Source organism: Haemaphysalis longicornis, unplaced genomic scaffold, assembly GCF_048455015.1.
Source record: "Haemaphysalis longicornis isolate Haplotype H1 unplaced genomic scaffold, Haemaphysalis longicornis Haplotype H1 scaffold_3, whole genome shotgun sequence".
Classification (NCBI taxonomy): Eukaryota; Metazoa; Arthropoda; class Arachnida; order Ixodida; family Ixodidae; genus Haemaphysalis; species Haemaphysalis longicornis.
In genome coordinates this window covers 113,739,329-113,756,414 of record NW_027526335.1, presented here as the reverse complement: position 1 = coordinate 113,756,414, position 17,086 = coordinate 113,739,329, and the positions used below count along the sequence as shown (strand labels likewise).

Sequence of the window (17,086 nt, the reverse complement as noted above, 5' to 3'; positions counted from 1 at the left end):
ATGTAGCAGAAATTACATAACGCCGCTCCAAAAGAAACGAATATAGTAACCTCTCACGTGCTGCTTTAGGAAATTTTGTTGTTTATCTAACGTATGCAACGCTCGGCATACAAATGTCGGCGGAGCCTTGCCAGAAAAAAAAAAAAAAAAAAAAACTACCCAAGACAAAGTTGACCGTTGGTTGCGCACGCAAATCATTTGCGTTAATTATGATTGCGCGCAACGCGATCGAAACCGAACGTACGGCGTTCGATGTGTAGTGACAACGCCGGGCCGGCGACCCGCCATAGGCTTCGACCCGAATGGCTCCCGCGGAAACCAAGGAAGGCGAGAAATGCCGCAAAATCGATTATATTTCGTGTCGGGGGTAGGGCGGTAGTTCGCGACTAAGAGCAAGAGGGAGAACAGCGCCCGGCGCAACGTGACGTCACAGGATGTGAACCCACCGAGACGCGTTCAAGAAAATAGCGCGGTAGATAAGGGCGTTAAACCCTAAACTAAATTATTGAGGGGCAAGCAGTCTCAATTAAATAAAGTCCGCCTTCCAGGCGCTGACGGAAAGCACGCAATGCGCTTTCAGACCCGGGCCCAAACTCGACTGATCCCGTTACACGAGCGGGTCGATCGTTCCGTCCGGCATCAATATTGCCTGCGCCCATTGACTAATTTTACGCAGCTAATTGGCCGCAAGAGGTTTTATCTCGAAACAAAAAAAAAGGGCGTAGGGCTTAGCCTGGACTCGTTATTCTGCGTCGATTTATTTTGCTTGTTAGGCTACTTTGATCCACAGTGGTCGTGCGCTTGTTGACGTCATTGACGTCATTTCGCGTGCGGCGCTGCGGTCAGTGCGGCTGTGAGCCAGCGCTGCGCTGTTGGTAGATACGGAGTGTGTGGTGCCTTCGCTGTCGATTCAGTTTCACGTTGAGTGATGTTTAGTCTCGTTTTTTGACAGCTTCGTTCTGCCTTTTCGTCCTCGAAGATGTCACAAACACAGGGAGGTGAGTATTCCCTTCTGTAAACGGCAGAAGCCGACCTGCCATCGGACATCCGCAAGCACTAGGCACAGCTTTTCCGCGGTGCACCTTCGATGTTGGCGGTGGGAATACGCGAATGGCCGTTTTTCTCGCTCCAGTGTGTCGACTCGTTTTGTTTATGCATACGGGATGGCAGGGGAATCGGGGGTACTCGATTGGTTCGCGACGTCGGTGGCAGTATGGGCACCTAATTATCAGCTAAATGGAAGGAAATGGGCCGGAAGATCGTAGGCCGTACGGATCGCGCGCTGCGCGGAGCAGCGCCGTATCGATTTTTCGGTCGATGGGGGCTGGGCCCGCGCACTGGGCCTTCGAAGGTCGCTGGCAGGAGTCTTTAATCCCCTGGCTGTAGCTGAAAGGCTGCAGTGTACTCATACTTTGCGTGTCTGTTCGTTCCCAACGGAATCTGAAGTTACGCGACGATCCAAACCAAGCTTACCGTGGAAACGAAAGCACTCGCCAGAAGGGACTCGCGATTCCAGTCCGTTCATTAAAAAGGCAGCAAAAGGCTATAAGGCAGCTGTCTGAGTCGGATCTGTGCGGCTTCCCAGCAGCCAGGGTGCCGAGTATTTGACGCGTTTTCGGTTTCGCGGAGAGGATTGCTCGATCGTGCACCGTTGCAGCACAGAACAGGGAGGGTTGCAGTCACTGATCACATCGATGGCGCGTGCGGCTTCTTGTCAGGCGAGCGCTGCTGTCTCGCGTAGTAAATTAGCGCTGCAGGAGAACGGCGCGCGTCTTGTACGCCGGATCCGCGTACTCCGTTTCCATTCACGATAAGGAGCTCGCCGGGCGCGCGCGAGCCCGGCCCGTTCCGGTGTGGGCTGTTGACGTGTTTACGTATTGGCACGCGTTCTCTTCTCTGACAAGCGCTCGCTGGTAGTGACAGTGTGTGCGCCGCTCGCGCCGTCAACTCCGTGGCCTTGCGGTCGCCGCACGCGTTTACACAGCTGCTGCGGCCAGCCGCCGCCGTTCGTGGGAAATTGGCAGTTTGCGCACATTACGCGCTTTGCGTTAATGCTGCGCTCACCGCTGGTGGTGCGGATGCTCAGCAAGCATGGTCGTCCATTTGAACCCATGATAAGCTGTCTAAGCTAGATGCAATGGTTAATTACCGGCTATTTCGTGCATTGTTGTATATTCTTTTTAATTAAGGGGGGGGGGGCACCAGTCTCATCAAGGTACACTTGCTCGAGTATTCCTCAATTTGTTCCTCAATTGTTCTTCCCCAATTTGTAGTTAGGCAGTTCACTTGTGCAGTGCTCACTGGTAAACAAAAACCAACTTGCAAAGCTTTTTGCAGTTGTCAGAGACGCTGGGAAAGTGTGGTGCCCATTTTTACGGCTTCTCGGTAGTAGTCAACGCTCATTAATTTCACCTCAGCTAACTCGATGATAAATTTACCGTCTATCGTTTAAACAAGTGTAGTGGGTTACGTTATGCTGTGAGTTAGGCTATAATGTTTATTAATGCTGCTTTAACTAGCTATATAGTTAAGCTGTCTTGCTTTTGTTGGATTACCATGAGTTGACGTCACTAAAAGAAGCAATTGGCAGTCTTGCAGGCAAGTCACTTGCCACAAAGGGGTGGAAATATTTTGTTCCCAGTATGTTGCGTGCAGGGGAATGAGTTTGTAGCAACTGCTCCAAGCGTTCTTCATTGTTATTCTCTTAATTGTTATCCCCCCCTTTACGGCGAGTCATAAAATGCAGCAATAAATTCCATCTCAAGCTACGTTTTCATTCTTAAGCTCAGCTGTAGGCATTTTTTTTTTATTCCTTCATTGCCTAAGCAAGAAATGAAGCAAATTACCACTCGGGCAGCAAAGTGATATTGGAGGTCTTCTGGGGCAATTTTTTTTTTACTTTAGCGTGAAAGTAACGTTAATACGAAACTACGTATGTGCTGTCAGCAAGAAGTTGGGCATGAATGCAGGAAATTAGACACTAGCAGGGAAGTTGCAATTCTGCGGGGACCGTGGATCATAAAAATCTCACTTTGCTTACATAAAGGTTCCTAATTTCGAAGTGCTTGTTTCATATGCTGATGATAATTTTCTACAACTCCTCAATCTTCTCCGACATTGTCAAAAAAAAAAAAGGGGGCAGTAAATGAAGGATTGGATAGTCTACAGTTTTGTAGAGGCAAATTTCACATGAACGCCTGTCAACCATGGACTTCACATGCCAGCATGTGAACCTGAGCTAGAGGGAGTGTTAAGAGTCACTTGTAGCAAAGTGAAGCGGAAGTTGCAATAGCATTCCTGAAGTGCATAGTATTACGTGGTGTGCGTGGCAATGCGTGGCAATCACAAGCTTGTTACTGTATTAACTCGCGTGGTAGTCACAATCGCAGTGTTGTGTGCTGCGTGTATCATACTATACAAAGGGCCTGCACCATGAAAAGCAGGGTACAGGGCCGCTACCCTGTAAGCAATATGTATATTCCATTCCAAGTTAGGTGCAAGGTGCGACGCAGAACGTTAATTAAATGTGTTGATATTCCGCACCCCACCTCTAAACCGACCTAAAAGATACCGAACATCCCCTATTTGCTAAAAGAATGTGCAGAACTATGCTAACAAAATGGTCACAGTAAAAAAATTCACACGTCAAGAAAAAAATTTTGGCATTTCTGGGGCTCGAACCGAAACCCACGATTCTACCGCTGAGCTACTGAGGACGAAAAGCAGAATTTCTTCAGCGATTGCTCGAGAAAGTAGGAGTGTTCTAAGTGAACCAGTAGATGGCGCTAGGTGTGCGCAGGAAATGCTGCACTTTTACCCGCAGTAGAATGTAATATCACACTCTTTAAAACGGCCAACACAGGGAAAATTTGTAAAAAAAAAAAAAAATGTCTGTCTGACCCATCTACCTACCTACTATCTGTGTTCCCCTCTTTTTTTGTTCACACTGTTGAAATTGCCCATATGTGCTGTCAGTTCTTGCTTGCTTTGTGGGTTTCAAGTGATCAGGGGAGCTACAGGTCACTGGATCATGAAGAAAGCACACGGACCCATTATTCTTATTGTTTCTGGTTTTTTTTTTTTTCATAATGCGTTCACCTGTTTCGTTTTGAAATTGCTCTGTCCCTATACTAAAGCAGAAATGGAAGCTAGATTTATTCCTGAACGCAGCATGGCATCGTTTTTACAAGTTGTAACAGCTAGAATCACAAATTCAGCATCCTAATACATAAAACCCAGGCTTTTTTGTTTTTTTGGCTTCAATTATCTACTGTGAAATTATCGCACACACTGCAGGAGGAAAGTGCGAGCCGTTAAAAGTAGCATATCACTGCTCTTCAGACGTTGCGATGATTGATGTCTATTATTTTTATTTCAAAAAACCGTAAAGGCCCTCTGGGGAGGGTATAAATTGGGGAAGGGAAAGTTACAATGGTGTCACAAGAAGTTAAAAAAGAACAAAATAAACACACGATCTAAAAATGGCAAAAATAAGTTACATTGCTAGAGTGGAAACATAGGAAAAATTCAGTAAAACAGTAAGAACAGCTATTGGTACAGTAACAGTTGGCAAGCGGAATGTATATATGAAAACTGGCAATCATCTCTCGAGATGTGCGCCTTGTTAGGGGCTGTCTTCTCTCCGCTCTTTTCTCGAAGCAGCTTGCTTCGGCTGCCTGTCAGTCTTCTGCACTTTATTAGACGTTGTACGAGGGCCCCTGAGAAATTACAGGCGCTTCTTTTTTTTTCTTCTTTTTTTGCATTTGCCAGTTTCCTTAACTGGAATCTCAATTACTAGTTGCGAACTTTTCTTTCTATTTTGACGACTCTTGGGGCATAGATAGGACGTAGCAATTATCATAGTCAGGAGAAGAGAGAGCTAATAAATTAGATTAGCGTCTGTACCGTCAGTCGCGAATGAGATGCCATCATTCTGAGCGTTCACAAAATGAGAATTGCAGCTTGTGCTGACAGTATAGTCTTGTCACGAAATGGGGCAGTTTTTGCATACCGACTTGCCTGCACAAACACAGCAGATGCGATGTACAAGCCAGTGAAAGTGAATGAGTATGTGAGAATGTCAGAAACTAAATTGAGAGGTACAGTGGGGAAACACAGTGGCGTGCATACACGTATTAGGGATCAACTGTAGCAAAACAAAGTTGATGGCCGCAGTGTTCACTCCTGTGGTAATTTTTTTTTTTTTCGTAAATTGTGTGTGCAGTGGAAGTTAAAATTGATAGTTCGAAATGGTTCAAATTGATTCGGTGCCCTCCACTGTGGTCCAACCCCTAGGGAGAGCATACAAAACCAAAACTTTTTACCGCCTCCCCACCACCACCCCCTCTTGCCTTAAATTTTGTTTTAATTTACAGCTGTTCAATGCCACACATGCCTATTGGTGTACACTTGTGCTGAATTCCAAACACTGTGCGCTGTCATCTTTATTAGCATAGGTAAATGCCCCGGTAGCAGCAATCCATGCAACTCCTTCAGTGATGCGTGCTGCATATTTATGAGGGCAATTGTAGGGTCATAAGGGGGTGTGATTGACCTGCTGTGCTACTAACGGTGGGTGCTCGTTGGGTGCACAGTATGCCTGCTTGTGGGGTGATTGCAAAAGCTTTTTTGTTTTCTTGTGTTTGCACCTCTGTGGCTCATGCACTGGCCCAACCGCTACGACAGGTGCACTTTCACTTGTGCACATGTGTAGCCTGAACCTCACTTTTCTCAACTTTTTTTCCCCCCTTTCTGCTTTTTTCGTTTCATTTTCACAATGCGCAGTAACCGGTTGAATGTTCTCTGGGATAGCCGCTTCCACCTCCCCCCACCCCCTCCTCCATTCTCCCCTGTTTGCTACATACGATTATTTGAGTGTGAAGCAGCTCAAAGTTCAGAAAATTTGTGTCGCTGTACATTGGTTGGCGACTTTAGTTTCAAACATCTGTTTGCTCTTTCAAAGCCTAAACAGGTGGCTAAAGACAAGCAGGAAACGAAAGCACGTGCTGCCATTTATCTTTTCCAGTGGCACGAACCACGAGGCAGACAAGCTCTCTCGATCATTATAGCATCTGTATTGACGACCATATAAAGACCACCGGTTAATTGTCGGGATCTTAAGTGCCGTATCATACCTGCCAACAAGGATTTCTAACGCTCATTTTTAACTGGGAATGGGCGGGTGAAACGAGCTTGCTAATTGTGTTGCTGAGGGGCCATTGTTTAGATGGTGGGATGTTTTTTCGGGCCTGAGTGAAAATTTGGTACTACGTATGTGTGTTTGAGGGATGCTGATGGCGATGAGCTTATGCAGACGAGGACACTGAATTATCGAAGGCAGCTGGTCGAGGCCATCTGGAGAGGCAGGAGGAGGTTGAAACATGGTTGAAGTAGCAGCTGTTCTTGTGGGGCGGGGTACTAAACAGAGCGGAGCACGTGTTTTACATCCTGGTGCGCCAAGGCTGTGGGCACTGTATGCCATGAGAGCGCGGTCTGTGCTTGGTGTGCAAACTGCTTTGCTTGTTTTGCTTTGGCATGCTTGCTGCTGCATGTCGCTACTTACAGCCCAGGTTTCTTTTTTTTTTTGACATTAGTTGTCTTGTCGGGAACGCCACGGTGGTGCAGCCGTAGATTTATCAGTATTGCGTGAATAATATGAAATTTGCTAGCGCATCTGCTTATAAATGCACTGATGAAACCTTTGAATAATTTTCGCCCCCTTTTATTTGTTTATTAGCTGCAACATTGATCTCGTTTCAGAACTCCAGGCATTTGTGACCCTGTGCCCTCTTGTTTGGTTTTCCTTTTTCTTTTCTTTTTCTTTTTTTTTTCTGTTGGTGTGCTAAGCTGGCAAAGCAGTAGAATTGTGCTCACTGAACTGTGGTGGTAGTGGTGGTGGTGATGATGATGATGATTATAATCTATTTTAAGGCTATTGAATGCGTGCCTCAGGAACAAAAAAGAACTAGACGAGGTCAGGAGCTTAGAGAGCTTAGAGGGGGGCACACATGGCTGTAGACAAATGAAGATATTAAGTGCTAATGCACTTCTTAAGCGACCCTGAACCTGCGTCCACCGGCGATGTCCGCGCACGTGGAGATGGGCGCGCGCAGCCTGGCCGCTGACATGGCACATACTCACGTGGGGGATTGGCCAGGAATCTCCTCGTCTTCCTTGGCAACGGGGGGAGATGGGCGCGCGCTGCCTGGCCGCTGACATGGCACATACCCACGTGGGGGATTGGCCGAGAATCGGGCGTGAGAAGGGCTAATGCACCTGCTTAAAGGAGTACTGACACGAAATTTCAAAGCTGAGATCCGCTCTAGCAATCAAGTACAACGACAACACAAATAGGTGTCTGTGAATAAATGCATCTTTCTTTCTTTGTAGTTGTGTGTGTGTGTGTGTGATCTCTCTTTCGCGAACATTACCGAACCGCGCAAATTCAACTCGTGCATTCGCACTTTCACATTCTTCCCCTCGGGGAAATGCGGGGAAATTTTGTGGGCAGATTTAGTGCAATTGAAGGGCTCACATTGTCTAAATTCTATTACTTGCAACATAGGAGGTTTCTCACTCAATATCAATGAAAGATTCCACTTTTTTTGCGCTCAGAAAAGGTATGCATTGGAGCTTCTCTCAGTGGTTTGAACTTCATCTACGTACATACGTTGAAATGAAGTTCACTTTAATTTTATTTTTTTGCTAAAGAGCTTTAGGGCCAACCTAAACGTATTATTTCCCATCTTCTTCAAACTGAGTCAATGAAGCAATTTTTTTATACATAATATAAACACAAATGAAAGCTTTTACTTCATGTTAAGATAAATCGGTGCCTCAATTTTAGACCTCATCTATTCGATAGCTTTGGTATTTTCTTTCCCTAAAAAGAGCCGCTGCTTCGTGATGAAGCTGCATCTTTCATTGGCTGTACTATATATGTCAAGCCATCATTGCTTTTTGTGCCTATTTTTTACCACCCATAAGGCTTGTGGTTTTGAAACAGGTCGTTGTACCGCTAGTACTACCTCTAGAGCAGCTGCCATTGCCAACAATGTTGTGACAGCTCTGTTGAATGACCGAGGCCATGATGCATACTTGGATGTGGGCTGGAAAGTGAGCTGAGCTTAGCTATTATGTGACATTGCTCCATGCAAAAGCATCATGCCAAGTTATGCAAGCTTCAATTGTGCATTCCGCCGGGCTGGGTATTTCAATATTCAGTGCGCTAATCATTAAAGGTTTCAAAAATGAAGTACAGTGGCACATTTTACAGAAAAGGGCTGCATTTGACCTTTCATTCCGCACTCTACAATGTTATCACTGGAAGTTTCGACTGGGTTCATTGACGAAAAGTTAATCTTACGGGAAACGATTTCTTAGCCACAGATCATAATGTACAAAATGCTGTTACGTCCCTCTAATGGACCCCGATTGACTAAAGCACATAATAAAAAATGCATGCAGTAAGTAAATCATTATTTGTTCGACCTCTACACAGAAAAGGAAATATTGGTCAAAATTATTACAGGAAAAAGTGACAAAAAAATTATCTGGAGATTGCAGGCATTATCAGGGTGGTATATTTAAAGGGCTTGCGTGTGACATCTAAGGTGCTCCATTTAACTTTGACCAAAAGCTGGAATTAGAAGCATTGAATTTTGCAGCCAAAAATTTAAATAATTATTCAAGGTGGTGTGGACCACCTCACCCTATTTTCATACATTATTATTAGTAGTTAAGAAGTCATTTCACGTAAGATTAACTTTTACTCAATGAACACAGTCAAAACTTCCAGTGACAACACTGTGGAGTGTAGAATGAAAGGCCAAATGCAGCACTTTTCTGGAAAATGGGTTAATGTACTTCACTTTTGAAAGCTTTAATGATTAATGCACTGAACATTGCAATAACCAGCCCGGCGGAATGCACAATTGAAGCTTGCGTGACTTGCATGCATTTGCATGGAGCAATGTCAATGTGCATCATGCACACAGTGTTGCAGCTTGGCAGCATGCCTACGTTTTTAATGTGAAAGCGTTGTGTATCCTATGAGGTGAAAGACACAGCGTTGTAAGCAGCCATGGTGCCAGAAACACACGCACCGTCAAATAATAATAATGAAAAAATTAAAAAAAACACCGTGGCAGAAACAAACCTGTGGACAGGCAACTGACTTACTGAAAGCAAAGAAAGAGACGCGAACACATTGTACCAGCAGTAACGAATTCTTCTATAAGTATTGTCGGGAAAAGCCTTACCACTGTTACATTAAAAGCACGTCAGCAGACTTACATGCCTGAATGAACAAGCTGCGTTGAAGTACTTCTTGTCAGTGCAAATGTATTTATGTATTGACGTAACTTGCAACGCATGTGTGTGTGAAGCATAAAAGCATGCACACGCACGCGCACGTGCGTTTGCAAATCATCTACACTAAGCATGCGAGAACTAGGGGGTTGTCTGCAGTACAGGGCTATAAGAGGAATTTCATAGCTGTAGCTGGGCATGACAGATGCACCCCCCCCACCTGCTTGCCCTTGACATCAGGCGTCTATTGCCTCGCTGCGGTGCTTGCCTGTCATGCTGAGCCCCATGGTTGTGTAAAAGGCATTTTGGCATTTCTGCATAGATGCACCTACATATTAGATATTTCGTAATGCCCGTCACAGACTTTCCTTCTGATAGAGCAGGTGTCCTTGATCAAGAGCTAAAAAAAGTGATAGTAGGGCTGGTAGCAATGAAACGTTGACCATTTCTCTAACTTCCGAGCTCCATCAGTGCAGCTTCTTTTTTTCAACTCTTTATTTTCTATGTCAAAGCCATTTCTTTTTTGTGAAAAGGCAGTACCGAAACTTTGTATATTGGAAGCATAGGTTGCTGCATGTAGTGTTTTAATGGCGGAAATTATGACGTTGCAGTACTTTTATTTGAGGCACACTTTTACAGTTGCTACGAATTTCTCTCTCTCCCTCTTTAAATTATTTTCAGCTTCCTTTTCTTTTGGCTAACTGCAGCACCTAAATTGTTGCACGGAAGGCAACACGTGCTTTATAAACTTACAGTTTCCCTTTTGTGTTACAGTGAGATTCAGTGTTACTAGAACCATATGAAATGTATGAGTTTAGTTGGAAGGTTCTGCTAAAGACTGTGTTTTTTGCATAAAAACACAAAAGATTGCTGTTCCAACAGGCTGTGTAAAAAGGATGTATTTTTAAGGGGCTCCATCCCGTCTGTTTTTTCCTCGCAGTTGTGGAATGGTGGTCAGTGGATTCTCTTTCTGGTAATAGTAGAAACCCAGCTGGGCTTTAATGTGTTAGTGTAAGTACTCAAGTTCTGTATAAAAGGTGCATTAGCTCGTACAATTTGCGTATTGTTACTGGGGCCACAGGTGTCAATTTTGGAAGTTCGTTCCGCCTTTTTAAATGGGCGTCACTGGTAATAGTAGACAACATGGCCAGCAGAAGAAACAGTACTGCTTGTGACACTTTTTTTGGTGCAGTTGTAAAGACAGTAGAACAGTGCAGCACAGAATTCACGTTAGTAGAATTGGTAAATTTTGCAAGGCCGTAAATTCAAATTTGATGAAATACAAAACTTGCCTCAAGGAACCACAGTGCTAATCCAGTGGCAAGGCACTCTGACTTCAAAACCACAGTCATTTGAACAGAAGTTAAATATTAGAAAAGGTGCACGCAATGTTGTGGGCCCAAAAAGTTGTAATTCATCTACACGGCTCCTGTATCCTGCAAGCAAATTAGTACATTGTAATCTGACGTTTCAGGTTTGCTGAATCTTGTCGCTGCTATATGGTACACTGCAGAGCTGAATTGAAACTGACCTCAGTCAGCATGCATTTAAAGTTGTATGGCTTTGACTTGGTCTTGAAGGCTGGTGACCTTCCCTTTCTTTGCGAAATTAAAAAGAGGTGGGGATAGAACAGAACCTTTGGGGCACCCGCACCCAATTGGTGCAGTGTTGCGGTTGTTTTCATCTAATGCTAGTGATTAATCTAAGGCACCTGATGCAACAAACCTTACACCCACTCTAAATGAATGTTTCGTTAAATATTCGAATTTGTTGAATGCTAATTTTGGATTCTGTGCCTTGACCGTTGCCTCTTTTTCTTTCCTTCTTTGTTGGTGCAGCGCAAAGGAATGACTGAGCCATGGCATCGCTTAGCACAGCACTTCCGGAGGAGACGCGGTGGGCCATCTTCCGGGCGACTGTGTTTATCAGCAATATAACGACCATGCAGCAGCCCACACGCACCGTCTACATCAACAGATAACTACAAATGAACTCTCCTTTATTTTGCCCCTCCTTAGTTGTCATTTAGTTTCCTTCCTCCTACCTCTTTTCCTTTATTTCCCTCTCGATTTTAGGCCCCCGTTCTCTTTTTTGTCCCCCAAATCCTTAGTTTTGTTCTCGGGTCGAGGGGCTGCCTTGAGAAGCCTTGCCTTTCGGAACACTTTCTGTACATATCTCGTTTTGCAAGAGCGTGTACGTAGGGTTTATACACATGTAAGGTTTTGCTTTGCTTTTTTTTTATGTCTCGAAGAAGAATTTTTAAGTACCCGGCGGTTGTGTGCCCAAGGCAAGAAGCTGATAGTCAGAGGACTGCGACATCACGAGCTTTGTAAGTGCGGCGACCTTTTTCCGGAGAAGACGTTGTCGCCGCCACCTTGTTCACGCATACACGGGCTCTCTGTCTCGGCAAGAGAGGAGGGCCGGTGAAGCACAACGCAACGACAAAGGGGGAAAGAAGGCCAGGGCAAGCAAAGTATCCAAGCCGCCCCCAGCCCATTGGGAGCTAGCCGGAGGGGGACTCAAAAGGGGGGGGAAGCGAATCGGTGCAACCAAAAGGAGATTAAGGGTGGGGGGCGGCCCATAGGAAGAGTCGCCGATGGCCGACGCGGTGCGCAAGTACTTCTCCCCCCGCCTGCTAGACTACATCGTGGTGACCGGGGCGCGCCAGCCGAGCCGCAACCTGCCCGTCCAGCCGCCGGAGCTGCTGCGCCGGTACCCCGTGGACGACCATGCGGACTTTCCGTTGCCGACGGACGTGGTGTTCTTCTGCCAGCCCGAGGGCTGCCTCCTGGTGGGGCCCCGGCGCACGAGCCTCCGCGAGGCGACCCCCTTCGTCTTCGCGCTCACCGAGAAAGACACGAGCCGTGTGCGGTACGGCATCTGCGTCAACTTCTTCCGGCCCATCGACCGGCCGGCGGCGGCCCTGCGCACGCAGCGGTCGTCATCGGTCGAGAGTGGCGACGGGAGCGGTGGCGGGGGCACGGACTACGTCGGAGGGGGCGGCGGCCGGCCCATCCCGGCGCCCCGGGCGCGGCGGCGGCGGAAGCGCGTCTCGAGCCACTCGCTTGTGTCGCTGTGCATCATCAGCCACCACCCGTTCTTCTCGACTTTCCGCGAGTGCCTCTTTGCCCTGCGCAAGCTGGTCGACTCGTCACACGAGCGCCTGCTCCTCGGATCCAGGATGGCCAACCGGGTGCCCAACAGGTACGGCTGCCGCTCTTTCTGGGAAGGAGGCTGGTTGAGAACTTCCGTTTTGAGCTAAGGCAGGCGGTGCATTGCTCCAAGAGGAAGTGCCCCAAGGGCACAGCCTTGTTGCTAGAAGGTGGGATGGGGTCTCGGTATTACTGGAGCGGAGAAAAGCATTTCTCGTTCCGTCGATGACAAATGATAAAAGTTAAAGCCAGCTTTCTCAGTCAAAGGAAAGTTCTCGGGGGTTGGCCATGGCTTGGTGACGTAAAAGCTACCGTTGCCCGCCTGAGAGCGTCTAGCGCCAACCGTTTACGCTCTAGACCGCACTGGTGCCTCGCTCCTACTTTGCAACGCATGTCTACATCACGAAGAAATGAAAAAGAAGTGGGAGAGAGAAATGGCAGCTTTATTTACGTATTTCTCAGGAAGCAACGCATCGTTGCTCGTCGAACAAAAGCTGAGAGTGCTATGAAGTGTATGACTTTCAGTTAAAACAGAATTTCATTCAGCCTTTTGTGTCCCTTTAAGTTTCCTCGACTGTTTCCCTCTCCCTTCCCCATTCTCACATTCATTGTTGCAGGGACAGTGTGTGGAACGTGTTTCTGGGCCGTGTCTCTGAGGGGTACTCGAGCGCTGCCCTGCACGAAGTGAGAGAAATTGAGACGTGGATGTTGAAGCTGCTGAGTGCCCCGGTTCCTGTGCCTGGCAAGACACGCATTGAGGTGCGTCCCTCCGGTCGTCGACCTACGGTTCCCTTGTTTTTTTCAACGACAGTTACAAGGTGTTAGGACAGTGAAGCCAGTAGTTGCGTAAAATAAGTTCAGTCACAAAAATGCTTAGCCTGCTGGCAGATTTTACAGGAGGAACTTAAGTTCAAGTGTGGCTGGCTTAATCGTTAGTTTTGTTAGGCTATAATCAATGGTGCAGTTGTACTGTGCTAGCTTAGCTGCATGCACCTACCCTACCTAAAGAACCAAAAAAAGCCGCGTATAGTAGTTGCGTGCAGCACAACCGAAATACTGTATCACTTGCAGAGTTGCTGCTGCTGTGAGAGATTTGTCTGCCAGGGTGCTTGCGAAGGTGTTGTAGAGTGCCCCCCCCTTGTCTTCTGCCCTGCCACGTGCTGCAGGTTGCCATTTTGCCCAGCCGTGTGGAGCCGCCCCTGATGTTTGCACTCCCCGACCACACGCGCTTCTCCCTGGTTGATTTCCCGCTGCACCTTCCGCTGGAGCTCCTGGGCGTTGACACCTGCATGAAGGTGCTCACCTGCATCATCCTCGAGCACAAGGCAAGCTTCGTTCGCTCTCTCGTCCCGCTGTGGGTTCAGGCGGGGACACAGGTGGCGCCACTGCTGGGGTGAGGGATGAACAACCTACTGCGGATGCTTTCTAATGCCCAACAAGTGGCGAGGGTTGTGTCCGGCTACGTTTCAAATAATCCGCACCGAATCTTTCTGTGAGATGTAGGAACTACTAACCCGTTAAGCTCATTTTTTCGGGGGAAAAAAAGAAAGAGAAAATAACCGCCTCTTCTCTGGCTGTCATGCTTATTGCTCTCATTGCTGTCGCACTCGTATCCCGTGAAGAAAAATGCGGCCAGAAGCTGCACTTTATGCAAAACCTCGGCATTGCTCACTCAAGTCAGCCGCGGTCTTCCTCTCCAGAGCTGTTATACTTGTTATCCCCATCGACGCAGTTGCATTTCATGTTTCCAAGTTGAAAGTGTCCACGACGGCCTCCCGGTGTAGACTGTCATTCCTTGGAGTCTTTCAAGCAAAGTGACATGGGGGTGAAGAATGACTGATTTTCTTGATTCCGCACTATGTGGGCTGGACCACAATCAGTGTGGGAATGGACAAAGACCTGCATGCCCAGACAATAATGCCGATTGCTGCGTTACAAGGGGAAATATTTCACGGCAGTGTTGCTGTAAAGTGTGCTCGTTCAAGGTGTTCTCATTGCTCCTTTCACCCCCTCCCCCCTCCCCCCGATGCAGCTTGTGCTCCAGTCTCGGGATTACAATGCCCTGTCCATGAGCGTGATGGCCTTTGTCACCATGATCTACCCCCTGGAGTACATGTTTCCTGTGATCCCGCTCCTGCCCACCTGCATGGCCTCTGCAGAACAGGTGAAGCGTGGTCTCGTGTCACTTGTGTGCTTGCTGTTAATAACACAGAACTGGATGCGCCTGTGCGGTGGGGTCTAGAGGAAGGGGGGGTACAGCGGTGCTAGCTGGGAGCCAGTTGGGGTTCGTAACGACCATGACAATAAGTTGTGACCATTTGAAGTTCGGGCCTGGAACATGGGAACTAGAAAAACTGGTTTTGCCTTCCAGGCCCAAACTTCATATGGTCGCAACTTCTGCTACAGACCAGGTAGAATGATAATTTTAGTCTTGCTGCACTCCTTGACTTGTGCACAGTTCACTGGTACCCTGTTCAGCTGCATCCCTACAGCAGTTTTTTGCAAAAGCTGTCCGAAAATCAAATGTAAAAATCCAAATAAATTTGAATGTATTCGTTTTACAGAAAAACAAATTTTATAACTACAGTCGGAATAAAGAACTTCACACGTCCCCCAATTTTTCTAACCACAACTGTAAAAATTAAAACTTTTATTTGTTTAAGACCAGTGTGCCCCCTTAATTAAGTGCCCATTTTGAGCTGTGCCCTGTTTTTTGGGTGGGCATGTGACATATGTTGTCACAAACTGAGGGCAACGTACAACTCTGCTCTAATCACGAAAGAGCTTCAACGGGTTAACGCTCATGCAGGAGACTCATGCAGAAAACTCGTGCTTGAATTGAAGTAGTGCAGTTGGGGAAGTATGCATAGATGGTGCAGAGTGTGGCGCAACGAGGGTGACTGATACAATTCGTAACACAGCGCGTCACAGCGGAAGGATGGGATAAGAAGCAGGGAGGTGGCAAGTTAGAGGGGAGGGATACGTGAGCTTGCGTACAAGAGAGAGTGGCTGGTTCTAGCCTAAAGTCCAGTGGAAGATGCCTGTGTTGCATTGAGCGGGATGACGAATGAATGATCACGATGATTTGCCTGCTCTCCGAGAGATTGGGGGAACAAATGTGGCCCGCACATCGATGACCCTCCCGCGCACGTGCGTGCAGCTGCTGCTGGCACCGACACCGTACATCATCGGGGTGCCGGCGACCTTCTTCAAGCTGAAGCGGGCCTTCTGCCTGCCCGACGACGTGTGGCTGGTGGACCTGGACTCGAACAGCGTGCTCAAGCCCCCGGGCGTGGAGGACCTGCCCCCGCTGCCGGACCCCGAGGGCACCCACCTGCTCTGCCACCTGAAGCAGGCGCTGGCCTCCATGAGCATCAGTCCCCCGCTGCAGCCCACGCGCAGTCTGGGCCCCGTGCCGCCACCCAGGGCCTCCATCGGAGCAGCAGAGAAGCCGTCGGACGCCCCCATCTCGGGCTTCAACCCTTTCATTTACGGCAACGACGTCGACTCGGTGGATGTGGCCACGCGCATAGCCATGGTGGGTGCTCGCTTGCAGTCGCGGAGAAAGAACAGGACAGGAGGGGGAACGTCGCTTCCTAGTAGGGCGACCAGGTAACATCACAAGCACTTGGCCTAGCTTAATAAGCTGGCGGCGTCTGTCACAGGAAAAGAAACTGTGCGGCCACCACCATGAGCATTTCACAGCGCAGCCCCTGAACGACAAGTGACAGCCGCTGTCATTTCGTCCATCAGGGGCTGCTTCCTTTCACCATCGCAGCTACGAAGCTTTGTAGGGCGCGGTGGTTTTCATTGGGACATTGTTTTGTCGCTCACTCGTGCGTGCCACAATGAGCCATTTCCCCTCCTGTATATATATATTCTTGCTCCGCGATCGTAGTGGGGGCTATTGGGGGATCAGGGGAGGACGAGAGGGCGAGTGAACCCCCCCTTTTCCCCTTGCACAGGTGCGGTTCTTCAACTCTGTGGGAGTGCTGGCGCATTTCATGGAACACACGCGGACGCTGCGCCTCTACCCGCGGCCTGTTGTTGCCTTCCAAGTGAACAGCTTCCTGCAGTCACGCAACAAGCAGTCCTCTTTTTTGCGCAAGTTTGTTCGGACCCAGGTGGGCATTAGCACTTCACTGTGCGCTCGTGTGTTTACTCTGTTTACTCATACACATCTCTTGGATGTCAATGAGGTTCGTTAGGAGAGACCCTGGTCTTCAGAGTAAAAATAAAGTTGCTGGATAATCAACTACATGAAATATTTTTATTTGTAGTTATCGGCTAGTTGTAAAGAGAATACTTGCCAAGTATTGCAGTCCTATCTTCACTATTTACCGGGCTCTTAACTCTTCTAAGTGACCGTATTTGCTTACATTTGGGAACCTTTTTTTTTTCCCAAAAAAAATAAACCTTTTTTATGTGGTACCAAGTGTTGCCCACAAATCTAGGGTCAGCGCTGAGTAATACTTGCTGCATTTGAACACTTATCAGCGGATAACGTGATAAAACTGCTTTTAAGTATAGAATATTTTGCACTTTTTTTGACCACAATAATTGTGCTTTGTAATATGGAATTTTATACGGCCATAATTTTTTGTATGAGAAAGCTAAAGTTACAG

At 47.5% G+C, this 17,086-nt stretch overlaps 1 protein-coding gene across 5 annotated transcripts in view; it reads left to right on the top strand.

The window, feature by feature from the left end:
* The first annotated feature begins 825 nt into the window (after positions 1-825).
* Rab3-gef (Rab3 GDP-GTP exchange factor) overlaps positions 826-17,086 on the top strand; it is a 74,794-nt gene continuing 58,533 nt past the window's right edge. For 3 of the 5 annotated variants that reach the window (XM_077704032.1, XM_077704033.1, XM_077704030.1), the window contains exons 1-7: positions 826-998; positions 11,148-12,513; positions 13,079-13,220; positions 13,628-13,786; positions 14,494-14,625; positions 15,622-15,999; positions 16,427-16,585. In XM_077704032.1, the coding sequence (XP_077560158.1) occupies positions 11,906-12,513; positions 13,079-13,220; positions 13,628-13,786; positions 14,494-14,625; positions 15,622-15,999; positions 16,427-16,585 (1,578 nt within the window). In that variant the 5' untranslated portion in view covers positions 826-998; positions 11,148-11,905. The remainder of the gene's footprint in view (positions 999-11,147; positions 12,514-13,078; positions 13,221-13,627; positions 13,787-14,493; positions 14,626-15,621; positions 16,000-16,426; positions 16,586-17,086) is intronic. The other 2 variants (XM_077704034.1, XM_077704031.1) reach the window with 1 other exon arrangement.